Source organism: Fusarium subglutinans (assembly GCF_013396075.1).
Source record: "Fusarium subglutinans strain NRRL 66333 chromosome Unknown NRRL66333_c0000345, whole genome shotgun sequence".
Lineage (NCBI taxonomy): Eukaryota > Fungi > Ascomycota > Sordariomycetes > Hypocreales > Nectriaceae > Fusarium > Fusarium subglutinans.
In genome coordinates, this window is record NW_023502408.1 from 17,306 (window position 1) to 31,177 (window position 13,872).

The following is a 13,872-nucleotide window of genomic DNA, read 5'->3' on the forward strand; positions in this document are numbered from 1 at the left end:
GCCTAACGCTGGTGTGTCTATCCCGGGCAGTCAGCGTCCATTGATTGATATCATCACGAGGTTCGACAAGGCATGTCTGGGCTGGGCAGGTTAATACTCCGTAATGAGAGCCAACATACGCGTAAATACTCCAATCCACATCCAACGTCTTTTCTCGGCTTGTCATTCGACATGTCCCGGTGCGCCACCAGCAGAGGATCAAAAGCCTGCGCGGCTGGCTTAGCCACTAAAAGTCTCTCTCTCTGGATGCTTCAATCACTAGCATCGCCTTCTTGGCACTCGAGAGCATCTGTCCCGTAACTTTGACTGGCTTCTCGGTCCTTCTGACACCCTTGTCGACCCCTGGTCAGTCACTGTCGCTCCGCAGCCTCCGCTGAGCGGCTCCCCTGTCACTCCCGCCAATGCAACGCTCCCTCTTGTTGCTGGCTGGCTTTTGGTTCTGGTTGGTTTGTTGCTCTTTGCCACTCAGGAACCTCGTCACTCTGTCTTGTCTTTCAACATGGCAGCTCAGCTTCTGATTCGCATCTTGAATTTTTCGCTCACCAACGAACCCACTATCATCAAATTATGTTGGGTCCAATCGCTGTTGAAAGATGACGCTCTCAGCTATATCGTATTTAATCCTTACGGCGAAGCATGACATTTTTCGCAAATCAACTGGTATATGCGTATTTACCAATTCTTTGTTATAGGCATGGACTCAACGATATAGATCTCGGAACACCCCTTTCACTTCAACCACCTGAAGTCTTACCACCTCTCCAACAAGAATATTTCACCCGGAAATCTCAAGGAGGTATTTGTGACAGATCTGTTCGAGCACCGTTCCCTTTGGTCGACTCGAAATGCAAGCAACCTCTTGTGGTGAGCTGACGTCGTCTATCACACATATCACATCGAACCATGTTTTTCTACACCACAAACAATGGTCGACATATCGACCTACTAACGCATCTCAGCAAGCATAGACAACCGTCAGCGCCATTTGTGGGAGATGCCACTCTCTGGACAAGCACAACGGCCGTGCCTTGCTGGGACATTGCATGCAGGTACGGATAAGCAATATCGATGTATCCCATGCTCAGGGCATGGCAGCCACTTTCGCTCAAGTCTGCGGGACCTGCAAAGCTGATGGCGTGGCATCTTTCCTTTTACAGCCACTCTTCGCCCCGTTGGTGCGATGTCTTGAATGTTGACAACGGCGCCTGTGAAAGCTTACAGCCACCGATCTGGGAGGCTAACAGACCGACGCCATCCTCAACCTGCGCTCTTATATGAGATGCTACGGAGGGATTCGTAATGGTTGCGGGGAATCGCAAGCTTGAACATGTCCTAATGGGCTTCCACTTGTTGCAAAGTCAACCACATGTACCAGAGAGACACAGACTCCAACGTTGGCAATTGACTTGTATTTCTCTCAGACGGGGAACTGCCTTTCCATGTCGATGTTTGTCTTCCCCGCAATCTTTGCCCCAGACAAAAACTCAATCTTTCTCCTGCCCATCTAGCTCGTTAGCTCATGGCCGTGGGGAAAGGGATTCCTGACTACTAGGCAAGGTATTTGATTAGCATGTGAGCCCTGATGATCCCGACTATCTGCACTGCAGCGAAATCACATCTGAATGGGAAGTTCTTTTGGGTACGGTAACTAGTCACTAACTAAGCTAACAAAGAAACGACTTGCATCGAGATGTCCCTGGACAAAGGGGGAGGCTCTTCGAGACTTGAATTGGCCCCGGCTCATATTCCTATTGCAGATATATGGCGCAATTTTCACTCACTTCCCATTGATTGTCAAATTTCCAGGATAAAATCGCTCGGAATTATTTAAAATCTGACAGTTCTTGCAAGGGTCCAAGTCAAATAGCCGTCTACCTACCTACGGATATTCCGTCACAAGGCTAAAAGTCTGCTCTTGGCATCTGTCAAAGGCGTGGCGCTCCGGATATATCTCGTTGGCAATGCTATAGACTGGGAGTGTCTTATTACAACCGGTGATCTGATCCATTGTCTGGTGAAGAGTTTGTCGACTTTTGATGTGCCTCACGCCTGCATCTATGCCATGCTTCCTGTCCGAATCCTTGCATGTATTCCTCCAGTCTATATGTACAATGTGTGGGTGCAGTGTCGAATTCGGTATGTTATTCAAGGATCTGACCATTACGAGGCTCGCGGGAATCTTCCCCGGTCTAACAATACATATGTAACTACGTATATGCAAGACACCGACTTCGGCAACTGGTAAACGTAATAGTCAAACCAAGATACGTATAGGCCTCAAAGCTTGGTCAGATATAAGTAACATCCATTCAGTAGGAGGTGGATTCTCTGTCAAACAAAGCTCTCTTGGCAGCTACGTTGGTGTATTATATCCGATTTAATACCAGCATAAGCAATGCTGCATCCGACGCTTTCCACTGTAGCAACAACGTTTCGATTCGAAACGGTCATATTGCTTGAAGTTGTTGCCAAATGTCGGATGTAGTAACACACTCCTCATCTTTTTTGCGAATTGCGGCACAGCAATTAACTGAACTTCCCCCCGTCAAGGAGTGTAAAGACATTCAGATCTGCAGCAACTCAAGCTAGCATACATCAGGATGCTCAAGATTTGAGACGGTGCATGTCCATGTCTGTGAGCTGCCGTCAGCTTGAAATGCAATTTCCGAAACAGGCCTCTTTAGACTGTTTATCGTCATGTCCTCCGCGTTCTAGTAACGTTAGAACAACTAGAAAAAGTCAAATACGTTGTGTGGAACCCGGCATTTGATGCTTCCGTACCATGAGAAGAAAAGGGCAGTTAGTTAGTGGCTTTTATTAAAAGCTGAAACGACGGGTAAGAGTTGAAACCGAGACTGACAACGAAGCCTATGACACGGTCGTCGTCAAAACCCGCCCCAAAGTTGACTTTCCTTCTTGGCTACGTTAGTCGATGATCCGAGCCCTGCATCTGGTTGCAGTGGATGTGAGAAGCCCCCTGCGTCTGTCTGTGCAGGAGAGGAGACTAGCTAGCTCCATCTGGCCGTAACTCCGAAGGATCATTAACATCAACCTTCTAGTCTTGCACAGACATCGAACAATAAACTCTTCAATTTCTGCTGTTCCGATCATGTCGTCCAAGAGCGATTCTGTCCTAGTCCAATGCATATGAGTGAGTTTTGGGGACAACGAATAGCACATCATGCCTCTTACCCTCGTCGATGAGCCCGGGTAGTACTGGAAATCACCGGGGTATCATTACAAAGGGCTTTACCGAAACTATTCGGCCAATATTTGCAGTATAAGTAGGATTAAGATGTCGGGCCACATAACCGCAGCAATATGATCTTCATTATGGATCCGTTGTGGTTGCTTTGCTCGAATGTAACCCGGAACTAGAGACTGGGAGGGTGACCATGTGCCAGAATACCAGTCGGAAGTTTGAGAATCATGTCACAACCTTCTAGCCACGCATTCTAGACGTTCGAAATTGGCCCGGGTTGCTGATGCCTGCCAGGCCGTGGGCCTAATTCTAGGTATTGATGTTCCTCCGCTTCAGCACCTCAAGACGGCAAGGGCCATGGCTGAGATAGCAATCGCCTAACTGCTGCGTTTCATGATTTTTTCATAGGGTTGTTAGTGCAACCTCATTGCTCCGCCATAGGGCCGTATATGTTTCAATCGCGTACGTTAGCGACTCCAGGCTGGGTAACCGAGAGCGATCCGCACACAGCGAACGATGTCCAGATGCGTGGGTATTGCACGGGTTCAACACGATAATATCGTGGGCCAAGACCAGAGACCCTGATGATCAGTCACAAAACTCCCGCAGTCAACCTTTACGGGAAGGTCTTGCGAAGAGGCACCAAGAGCCCAATGTTCTGGGACCGAAAAAAACAGTTCTCAAATCCCCATCGAGATGCAACTTGAGCACTTGTTGGGGAGCCTGCAAGTGGGAAAACTACATGAGCTTCCTCTTACGACCACTTGGACCGAGCGTGAGACGAATCCTTGTGGACACTGGACAGAAGAGGAACAAGGCTCGCTCAAGCCTCAAGCCAGTTCCAAGTCCAACAACTAGAGAAGACGTTTGAGACCCTTGTCCCTGGCTCGGGGACCAAGCGGCGGAAACACGATCACTTTGAACCGCTGTGATGGGTGAGAGGATTATTGCTTTTGAGGTATCCGTACAGCCGTTCGGGAAGGATCACAGCTGATTGTGATATGGTGTGTAGGCAATATATCAGCGACAAAACCTTAAAGCATCATAATATGCAGTGTTGTTATCGGTAAATCTGCGAACTGTTGGGTCTCGGCGCGGTTGTGTTGAGCTGTTGTCTCTTTGATTTCTGACCTGAGACAGTGTTATCATCTTGACTACAGATCAAAGTGAGACTTGGAGGTGGTTCGTGAGACCACCTCGAAGAGAAGCACACACAGCTCAGACACGGATCAGACTAGAGCCGAATAACATATTCGTCAGCGTCTTGTAGACCCGGATGTTTTGTGAGTTCCAAGTTGATGTGAGATTGTAAGACCTTTTCGAGGACGAAGTATAGGGTATCTATATCTCATTCGAAACTCTGTCATGGAAGAACACGTGACTGTATGTGCCCAACAAAGGTGTCAGAGAAGTTATGAGTTTCGCCGTGATGCTTGTTCTTTGAGGTATGAGGTTTAAATACAAGTGTTTGCCTCGTATTTATTCAAATGATATAAGGCCCTTGATCTATAACTCGTGTCACCAAAATACGAAAATATCTATGTGATGCTGACTCAGTAGAAGTCACTCACGCATGGAAATGGGTTATGGACTTGTCAGATAGTGATAGTAGGAAGGCTAGATTAATTCAAATTTCATAGTACCACTTATGCAGATTTAGATATCAAATCCAATCTCATGAGAGTAGCTTCTTGTGTGTGTTGCCAAGTCTTGGGCTGAGGTGAACACTGTTTTTTTGGCTGTTGATCTGCCCCGCTGGTGTTGTTTGGTCATTCTAGCTTCACTGTCACACAAATGACATAACTTGTGACCAACAACAGTGTAAGTTACTGACATCAACCAAGCTCTAGAACTACATTCAATTCATTGTGCCGTTGTACTACGCTACCTAGCTACCTATAGCTACTATACATAGTACAGTCTCGTATTGGATTCATCATAGCGAATTGCCTCAGCCCGATTGAGTCACACAAATCATATCACTCAACGTCAGCCAGCCATGGGCAAAGAGACTCCCCTTGTGTCATCTCGACGTCTCGCCAACGCCGAGGGCGACCCTGTTGCTGTTGTCCGCGTTCGAAATCTCCAAACCACTATCCAAGGACCCAAAGATGCCTGGGGTCGAGGCTCCAAGCAACAACCTCTTCTAATATCTGCCGAGGTCTCACTGACGCATGCGTTCCCCTCATCGTCGTCAGACGACAAGGTTGCTTCCGACACCGTTCACTATGGGCTCCTCAGCAAATCCATCCTCGGCACGCTGGACAAGTTGCCCAGGTCAGCCCTGTCGCTGAGTGATGTGCTCAACAGGCTCTGGGTTGATCTTACTGGCTTCCAGTACACTGGTGTGAAGGAGCCTTCCGCCCAAAACACAAAGGCTTTCCTCGACATGAGCCTTATCAGAAGGCTCTCAGTCTCGCTCGTTCTGCCCAAAGCCTCGTTGATGGGAAGTGCAATCCGACTCTCGGGATCGTGTCTCTTCGCCGACTCGGCCATCACCACGCGAAGTCTGGAGCTAGGTCTGGAAGGGATCAGAGTGCCGACACTCATCGGTGTCAACAGTAACGAGCGGAACGCCAAGCAAGTCGTCATCACAAACATCCGCATCGACGAATACCAAACCGCACACGATGACTATGCTGTCATTGAGAGTATCATTGTTGATGTAAGTAGATTATGAAAGGTTAATGGACAACAGCCATGCTAATCATCATCACAAAGGCCATGTCAGAATCGTCATTCGAAACTCTAGAGGCTTTGGCGGCAAGTCTGGCTTTTCATATTGCCCGGGAACTCAGGACCAAGCGTGACGATTTCTATGGACAAATCATTCGCATTGGACTTGAGAAGCCAACAGCAGTGCCTCTGGCTGAGGCTGCCTGTGTAGAGCTCACGGTCAGGACCGAAGATGTCAAGATCGAGGTCTCTAAGACGAAAGACGTTAGGTTTGATGATACTAGAAACCAGATTGCGCACTCTAACGACAGAAAGTCGTAGTGCCCTTGGGCTTAGGTGGAAGTTTGATACAGGGAGTAAAAAAGTTGGTTGCATGTGCCTATACGGCTTCTTGGATGTACTGTTCCTTTTCCAACTACTCAAGTTCGTTTTCGAAAGTCTGCATATGCTGTACATGAGGCAGTAGGTAGTATTGATCAACATATAATGGCGTTATCAACACAGATGTGAAGCATATTCAGCGTCTTCCAACGAGGATGAATTGCCGCAAGTGATACCTGTTTAGTGCCTCTCAACACTCACTTGTGAACCTCCATTCCGGCCCGTGGAACGTCTCCTTTGGTGACCTTGCGTATAAAGTCGGGATCGGGGCTGAAGAGCATGACGTGAAAGTGCTGCACAGTATTGACCGATTGTAAAGAGCGCCAGTTCCTAAACCAAAGGACCTACGCACATGAGTCTCACGGATGAATCACCTGTAGTGATAGGAAACACTCACATTCTCCTCTGGGATATGCGCTCGAAAGGTCTTTGTCACGAAATCATCAATCTCCTTTCTCGCTTTGTCCGTCAAATCTCCCGTGGCGGGATCTTCTACGAGGGCGAATTTTGTCCACACGACGAGGTGCGCTATTCTCGGATCTATCCCGTAGGGAGCATCATTCCACAGGATCTTATAATCGTCCTCGAATTCAAACGGTGCTCCGCGCGGTGTCACTGGAGTACTCCATCCAAGACGATGTTCATGGATGAAGTTGGCGACACTGCCGTACTTCTGTTTCAGATGGAATGCGAAGGCTTTGTATCGTCTAAGCTCTGAGGGAACACGCTTGAACTTCTCTAAGCGGTTTGTTTGGATGATGTCGCGGACCTCAGCCCAGGAGAAGATGTGGTACTCTTGGTCTGGGGTGGAGAGAATGCCTTGATCCTTCTTGTGGACGCCTTGAAGAAAGTCAGGACACTCTTCGGTTCTCTGGTCCTCGGGGATGTTCATGTTCCAGAAAGGAACAGTTTCTGTGCTCCCCATGATTTGTAATGTTGAGTGAGATGAAGTTACGGTGAGATAGACTCTTTCGTATTATTGGTGATTATATGGAGAAATCGAGGGGCAATTCTCAGACCGGGTATTGCCCGTGAAAGAACCAGTTTCAGCGTTACTTGAAGTTGATTGTCTCTTTGCCCAATATCTGGTCGTGCGGCGTGTTCTTGTGAGGTAGAAGTTCCATGAAGGGTTGAATGGTATGGTTCCGTCTCCACAGAGGGACGCGCCACAGATAGAAGAAGAAGGGTGATAATGCAGAGAGGGCACATAAAACATGTCTAGGTAGTTACAATATTTCTAGTCTGCTGGTCACCAATCTTGTTTTAATTCATGCAAACTATAAATCAGACATCGTTATCGAGCTATTTATGCTAAACAAGTGTTGTTTCTACAGTAGATCCAGGCCAAGTTTATGAATTGTTACTCCTGTAGCACTCTCAGGACAACTCCACTATAACGGCAGATGCAGGAGTTAGAGGTCCGGCGATACTACTGCGATGTATATGATTGCCGTCTACCTTCCGTGGTTGTGGAGGAGCTTGCAAGAAGCTCGGAGAAACAAGTGACGCGAAACTGATAAGGTACCTCCAGTGCTAACCATCTTACCTCATCTTACTTAGTAGGTAGGCTGTATCTGTGCTATGGAGGTAAAATGGTGGTGAATCTAGGGTAGCAAAAGGAAAATACCTAGGTAGGTTCTCATCCAGCCTCTTATCCAATGCCAAGGCCACGTGGAGAGATATAGGCCCCGATGTAATATGGCAGGTCGAAGCTTGCATTTGACAGGAGTCTCTAATAAATCAGCTAGTTAGGTGTCTTTTGATCTCCATTCACTGAATGATTGGTCACGGAACGGAACGGGTGAGGCCCGGTGTTCCAGATCTTGTTGGAAATGTCAATGGTTACCTATGCCTACGATATTACATACATACTCCCGGTCTTCTGATGCATAACAATCACAATGCTCACAATACCTACTCTCTCTTCAACGTCGTGGGCAAGAATAGGCATCTTGCAGGGAGATCGACCGATGTAAAGATAGCGTCAAGACTAGGTAGCCATGATCAACCTCGTTGCATCCACTTCTGCTCATTTCGACTGGGCCCAAACCCGTGAGGATCCAATAAAACAGCCAATTACAGAGCCGAGATACTTGCTGTGTCTGGGCGTGAGCTTTGGGAGCTTTGGCCCCGTTCCTCGTCTTCAACTCTGATTCACCGGTAAAAGGAGCTTGGGGACCTTGTTGTTGAAACGAGGCAAATGGATGCTCCAAGAGAAGCTGAAATTCACTCAGAGCAAGGTGTAATGAGCGGTTTGTTTGCACTCGGGAGGCAAATAGTAGCATATTAATGAGGGATATCATGATGGTGGCGGCACACCAAGAAAAATCAATCAACCATGATACCACCCAATCTCAATCAAGGTTGCCTGTTTCCCTTGATACAGTATTCTTATTCCCCTTCTCGGCTACTCTCTCTCTCGTCTGTGCATTGTGCATACCTACTTACCTACGTACTCAACTGACTGCAACACTGTATCTGTAAAGGACCGATCTCGAACATCTAGCTTGAGACGTTAGAGGAGGATGCTAAAATAAACTCAGTCAAGAGCTTCCTAAGTTCAGGCTAGAGTTAGTTACCCGAATATTTTTTTTATCATTCTGAATAGAGGTCCTAAGCTTAGTACCTAGGTTTCTTGCCTCCCCTAGCCAGTCTCACCAACCTCGCACCTCGAGTGCCTAGAGTGCTAATAATACCAGCGGTAAATGGATACCCCAAGAAGAAATGGGAAACTAGATACCGGGGATCCTGGCTGGTTGGCCCGCCGCAAGCCTACAAGGTGAGAGAGATCGCTGGTGCAAGTGGTGAAGTGGTGGGGTTTAATCCCCGTGGTATGGGTATCGTGAAGGTGAGCAGAAATGAACAATTACGACAACTCCATGATACGAGATGTGATAATGAACAACAATAGGGGAGACGAAGGCACTATTGAGCCTCATCTCATCTTCACCGCAAGCCATCATATGTAACTGGTCGGTGAAGATGAACAGGGACGGGTACCAGAGCATGGGAACAAGCCTCCATTCCCCAACGGCCAGGGAAGGGGAAAAAAACAAAAGCACATGGGAGCTGATGATGAGATGGCCTAGACCAGGGACGTGCAGCAGTACATACCTACTGACTGTATCTCCAGTATCGCTGAGTTAGTAGACGGTCTGTCTGCTCGACCATTGCGAGCTGGGTTGTCACCGCAAGTTCTACAAATCTCGCCTCCTATGTTACCCGACCTTTACTAAATCTGCACCAACAAAAAGAGAGGCAATTGCTGGAAAAGGACAAGAAGCAGAATCAGTTGAGTGAGTGAGTGTGCAAGACAGAAAAAAAGACATAGAAAAAAAACCCCAACGACTCGACGTCACTGTTACAACTTGGATTGCAGAAAAAGTGTCAATAGTTCTAAACTGCTGTCGCTGTTCGGCTTCTTTTGTCCGCCTAGGAAAATAGCTCCCTCGCCACCCCCACCAAGTTTACAAGCAACAGCTGCAAGCCCGGCATCACCGCCCCGCATCTAACTCTGGCGCGCTGGTGCTGGCCTCCCCTTTCCCTCTCGCTCCCGTTCGTTTATTAGCTGCTTGACCTGCTTGACCTGGTTACCTTGATTCATTCCTCTCCTCTCCTCCTCCTTCTCTTTCTCCCTTTCCATTAACAACTTCTTGATCCTTCTCCTCTTTCTTCATCCCCCCCTCCCCAAAGGCTATATCTATTTGCTACTCCCGTTGGCTTCCATCGTGCTACTCTAATTCCACCTTATTAATATTCTCCACGATTCGACCGACTCCTGGACAATGGCCAGTGTTATCAAGAGTGCGCTGCCTACCCACCTCAAGCCCAACAGCGGCGATGAGCAGGGCAATGAGCGTCGTCATGGCAAGACGCGCAGTCACATGGTGAGTTGGTGTGAATCCAGATACTGCTTCACCTCCCCATCATCACATGCATGCCACATTATACAAACCAGATGCGATTGCGTACTTTGTTCGCTCACGGTGAAGCTTCACTGTATCTCAAAGGCTCAATCGTGACGCCCATTGTCAGTCATATGGATGTCCAGGCACTTGACATGGCTGCAAGCAGGCCCGCGTTTCCACAACTCTTCACATCTGCCACATGGACTTGGTTACGGCTCGCGCATTCACTCGCAGCTTAATGGCTTTAAAGTTCCTCGATGAGAGTGCGAAGCTTCGTCCTTCTCTCCCTTGTTAAAAAAAAAAGCCTGTATCATATTTTTACCATAAACAACACTAACCCATCATGCTCCAGGCTTTCGAGAACACCTCCACCAACGTCGCTGCTGCTCAGATGCGAAATGCTCTGACCAACCTCGCCGAGACCGTCAAGGATCCCGAACAAAAGAAGGCAAGTTCTTCAACCCGAAACATGTGGTTCCTTAACCAGTCAAGACTAACCAGACGACAGTTGTTCGAGACTGAGATGGACAACTTCTTCGCCCTTTTCCGACGATACCTTAACGACAAGGCCAAGGGCAACGCCGTGTATGCTTCCCTCCCGACCAGATATATGCCACAACACGACAGTTGCTGACGATAGTTTAGAGACTGGGATCGCATTGCCCCTCCCGCTCAGGGTCAGGTTGTCGATTACGAGGATCTTGCCAACACCGAATCCGTCCAGTTCCTCAACAAGCTGGCTGTTCTCAAGCTCAATGGTGGTCTGGGAACCTCCATGGGCTGTGTCGGCCCCAAGTCCGTTATTGAAGTCCGTGACGGCATGTCCTTCCTTGATCTTTCCGTCCGACAGATTGAGTACCTGAACCGTACCTACGACGTCAACGTCCCTTTCATTCTCATGAACTCCTTCAACACAAATGACGACACTGCCGCCATCATCAAGAAGTACGAGGGCCACAACGTCGATATCCTTACCTTCAACCAATCTCGATACCCCAGAGTATACAAGGACTCTCTCCTCCCCGTCCCCAAGGATAACGACTCTCCCATCAACGAGTGGTATCCCCCTGGCCACGGTGACGTTTTCGAGTCTCTTTACAACTCTGGCATCCTCGACAAGCTTCTCGAGCGGGGCATCGAGATCATCTTTCTTTCTAATGTCGACAACCTGGGCGCCGTGGTCGACCTTCGCATCCTCCAGCACATGATGGAGACAAATGCCGAATACATCATGGAGCTGACCAACAAGACCAAGGCCGACGTCAAGGGTGGTACAATCATCGACTACGAGGGCTCAGTCCGCCTGCTCGAAATTGCCCAGGTGCCCAAGGAGCATGTCAACGAGTTCAAGTCTATCAAGAAGTTCAAGTACTTCAACACCAACAACATCTGGCTCAACCTCAAGGCCATCAAGCGCGTGGTAGAGAACGACGAGCTCGAGATGGAGATTATCCCCAATGGCAAGACCATTCCCGGTGACAAGAAGGGCGAGTCCGATATCTCTATAGTCCAGCTCGAGACCGCTGTCGGTGCTGCTATCCGTCACTTTAACAACGCTCACGGTGTCAACGTTCCCCGACGACGATTCTTGCCCGTCAAGACCTGTTCCGACCTGATGCTGGTCAAGTCTGATCTCTACACATTGAAGCACGGCCAGCTTCAAATGAGCGCCGCTCGCTTCGGTGACGCGCCCCTGATTAAGCTTGGTGGTGACTTCAAGAAGGTCTCAGACTTCCAGAAGCGAATCCCCTCCATTCCTAAGGTGCTGGAGCTGGATCACCTCACCATCACCGGTGCCGTCAATCTTGGCCGGGGCGTAACGCTCAAGGGTACCGTTATCATTGTCGCGACAGAGGGCAGCACCATCGACATCCCCCCTGGATCGATCCTTGAGAATGTGGTTGTCCAGGGTAGCTTGCGCCTGCTCGAACATTAAATTGGGAGCTTGTTTGGATGTTGTGCGGTTCTGTAGCAGACTGTCTCAGGGTTTGACTTGTCACGGCCTTTCGAGGTGCATAAGATGGACAACGCATGGGCAGACATGTCATGAGGCTTGAGGATTGTGATGTTTATCCTATGGTATGGAAAGAAGAGAAGCAACGTCTCCGAATCGGTAGACATGGGAGCCTGCTTCAAGCGTCACATTGAACGCTTGCTGGGAGGGTATGGAGGTTAAGGTACACTTTGAGTATGTACGTACTTGGCAAAACAGCATTAGCTTGATACCTATACATAGGTACAGCACATTTTTAATTGAAAAGGACAAATGACAATTTCTCGACAAATGAAGGGTCTCAGGGAAATGTGCCGACAAGGTCGTCGACTCATGTTAGGACACGCCACATCATCTAACTTAGCACTGTCGATTATTACACAAAACCAGTCTTTTTATTAGTGGTCTTTCCTTGTAAATGGGGCTGATGGAGCCGATACACCCATAGCCGGCAGGCCTATCCTCGTTTTGGACCAGATCTTAACCTTAAATCTTGTAGGTTTGTAATTACGGTTTACCAGCCCCTTTGGCTTGTTCAAGCTTCAAAGTTCAGGCGGACCAACGTCGTCGTTCATCGGACGCATGACGACGACGTTGATAGTCTGCTTCTGTGATAAGTTTTTGTGAGGCACAGTCGTATTGGAAAAGTCTTTCCGTCCTTGGGTGGCAGGGTGGCTCACCCGTACTGCCGAACGTGCTGCATATGGTCTGAGAGCAGGATGATGGTGTCAAAACACCAGGTTGTTTGAAGGTGAGACGCGGGGCGAAGGGTCTGTTTCGGCCCAGGAGGCTGGAAGATCATAGCACAAGACCGTTTACAACCTTTTGCCTGTTTGCTACCTCGATTTGACGCCTATGACTTTTCAAAGCGCTGGCAAAGTGAAATCAAAGGACTTACGGAGTAGATCGGCACCCATGACGTTCCACATCAATGAGGCATTTCCTTCGATCTTGAGTACCGAACCAGGGTCGTGGAAAACTTCAATGCACTTCGCACTAAAAACAGCTACCCATCTCCGTAAGGTTTGAATCCTACCCTGAGTGAGGAGTAATGATCCGAGCCGATGGAACTCTCCAAAGTGAAGACATTGTTAGCCTGTTGGATATGATATTCCCAACCGAATGCCCAGCCGGAAAACCCGGGCCTAGATGATTCCGTGAGTTTGATATAGGAGATAGGAGATGGTAAAGACATCCCATGGATAATATCGTAAAAGCTTGGCGAGAATAAGCATCCTCAACCAACCAAGCTGTAAGCCTATGGCTATCCGACTTCTCGAATCGGTCTAGTTCGGGGAGGGTGGCCCCGTCGTTCCATTCCATTGAGCGGCAATGCACGTTTGCATATTGTTTGTGGGGTTGAGGGAGATTGTGTAAATAAGGGGAGCGCGCTGTTGGTTAATGCGAAGTCCGGGCTGGCCTAAGGCCCTGATTAATACGATACATACAGTTCAGCATAAATAGACTAAATATACTTAGCCCAGTATATAAATTATATATATACTATATAATATAAGGGTATATATACTAAGCCTAGTTAGTCTTAGTATTATAATAATTATTAATATATATAGAAGGTAATTTAAGGTAAAGAAAGGAAATCTATAGTATAACTTTTAGCCTTATTATTACTTTTTTTAGTATTATAATAATTACTAAGTGCTTTATTATATATATATAAACCGGTATAATACCTTAAACCTTCTTAGCAG

General features: G+C 48.0%; 3 protein-coding genes across 3 annotated transcripts; 2 read left to right on the plus strand and 1 right to left on the minus strand.

The window, feature by feature from the left end:
- Positions 1 to 5,201: 5,201 nt before the first annotated feature.
- FSUBG_13461 (dihydroneopterin aldolase) lies at positions 5,202 to 6,199 on the plus strand (the record flags this gene model as incomplete). The annotated part of the gene is made up of 2 exons (XM_036678355.1): positions 5,202 to 5,867; positions 5,924 to 6,199. 2 exons carry the CDS (start codon positions 5,202 to 5,204, stop codon positions 6,197 to 6,199), a joined length of 942 nt encoding a protein of 313 aa, XP_036531075.1.
- Positions 6,200 to 6,456: 257 nt separating this feature from the next.
- FSUBG_13462 (uncharacterized protein) lies at positions 6,457 to 7,184 on the minus strand (the record flags this gene model as incomplete). Its single annotated transcript, XM_036678356.1, has 2 exons — positions 6,457 to 6,603; positions 6,657 to 7,184. 2 exons carry the CDS (start codon positions 7,182 to 7,184, stop codon positions 6,457 to 6,459), a joined length of 675 nt encoding a protein of 224 aa, XP_036531076.1.
- Positions 7,185 to 10,044: 2,860 nt separating this feature from the next.
- Positions 10,045 to 12,103, plus strand: FSUBG_13463 (UTP-glucose-1-phosphate uridylyltransferase; the record flags this gene model as incomplete). The annotated part of the gene is made up of 3 exons (XM_036678357.1): positions 10,045 to 10,146; positions 10,520 to 10,752; positions 10,813 to 12,103. 3 exons carry the CDS (start codon positions 10,045 to 10,047, stop codon positions 12,101 to 12,103), a joined length of 1,626 nt encoding a protein of 541 aa, XP_036531077.1.
- Between the last annotated feature and the right edge of the window lie 1,769 nt (positions 12,104 to 13,872).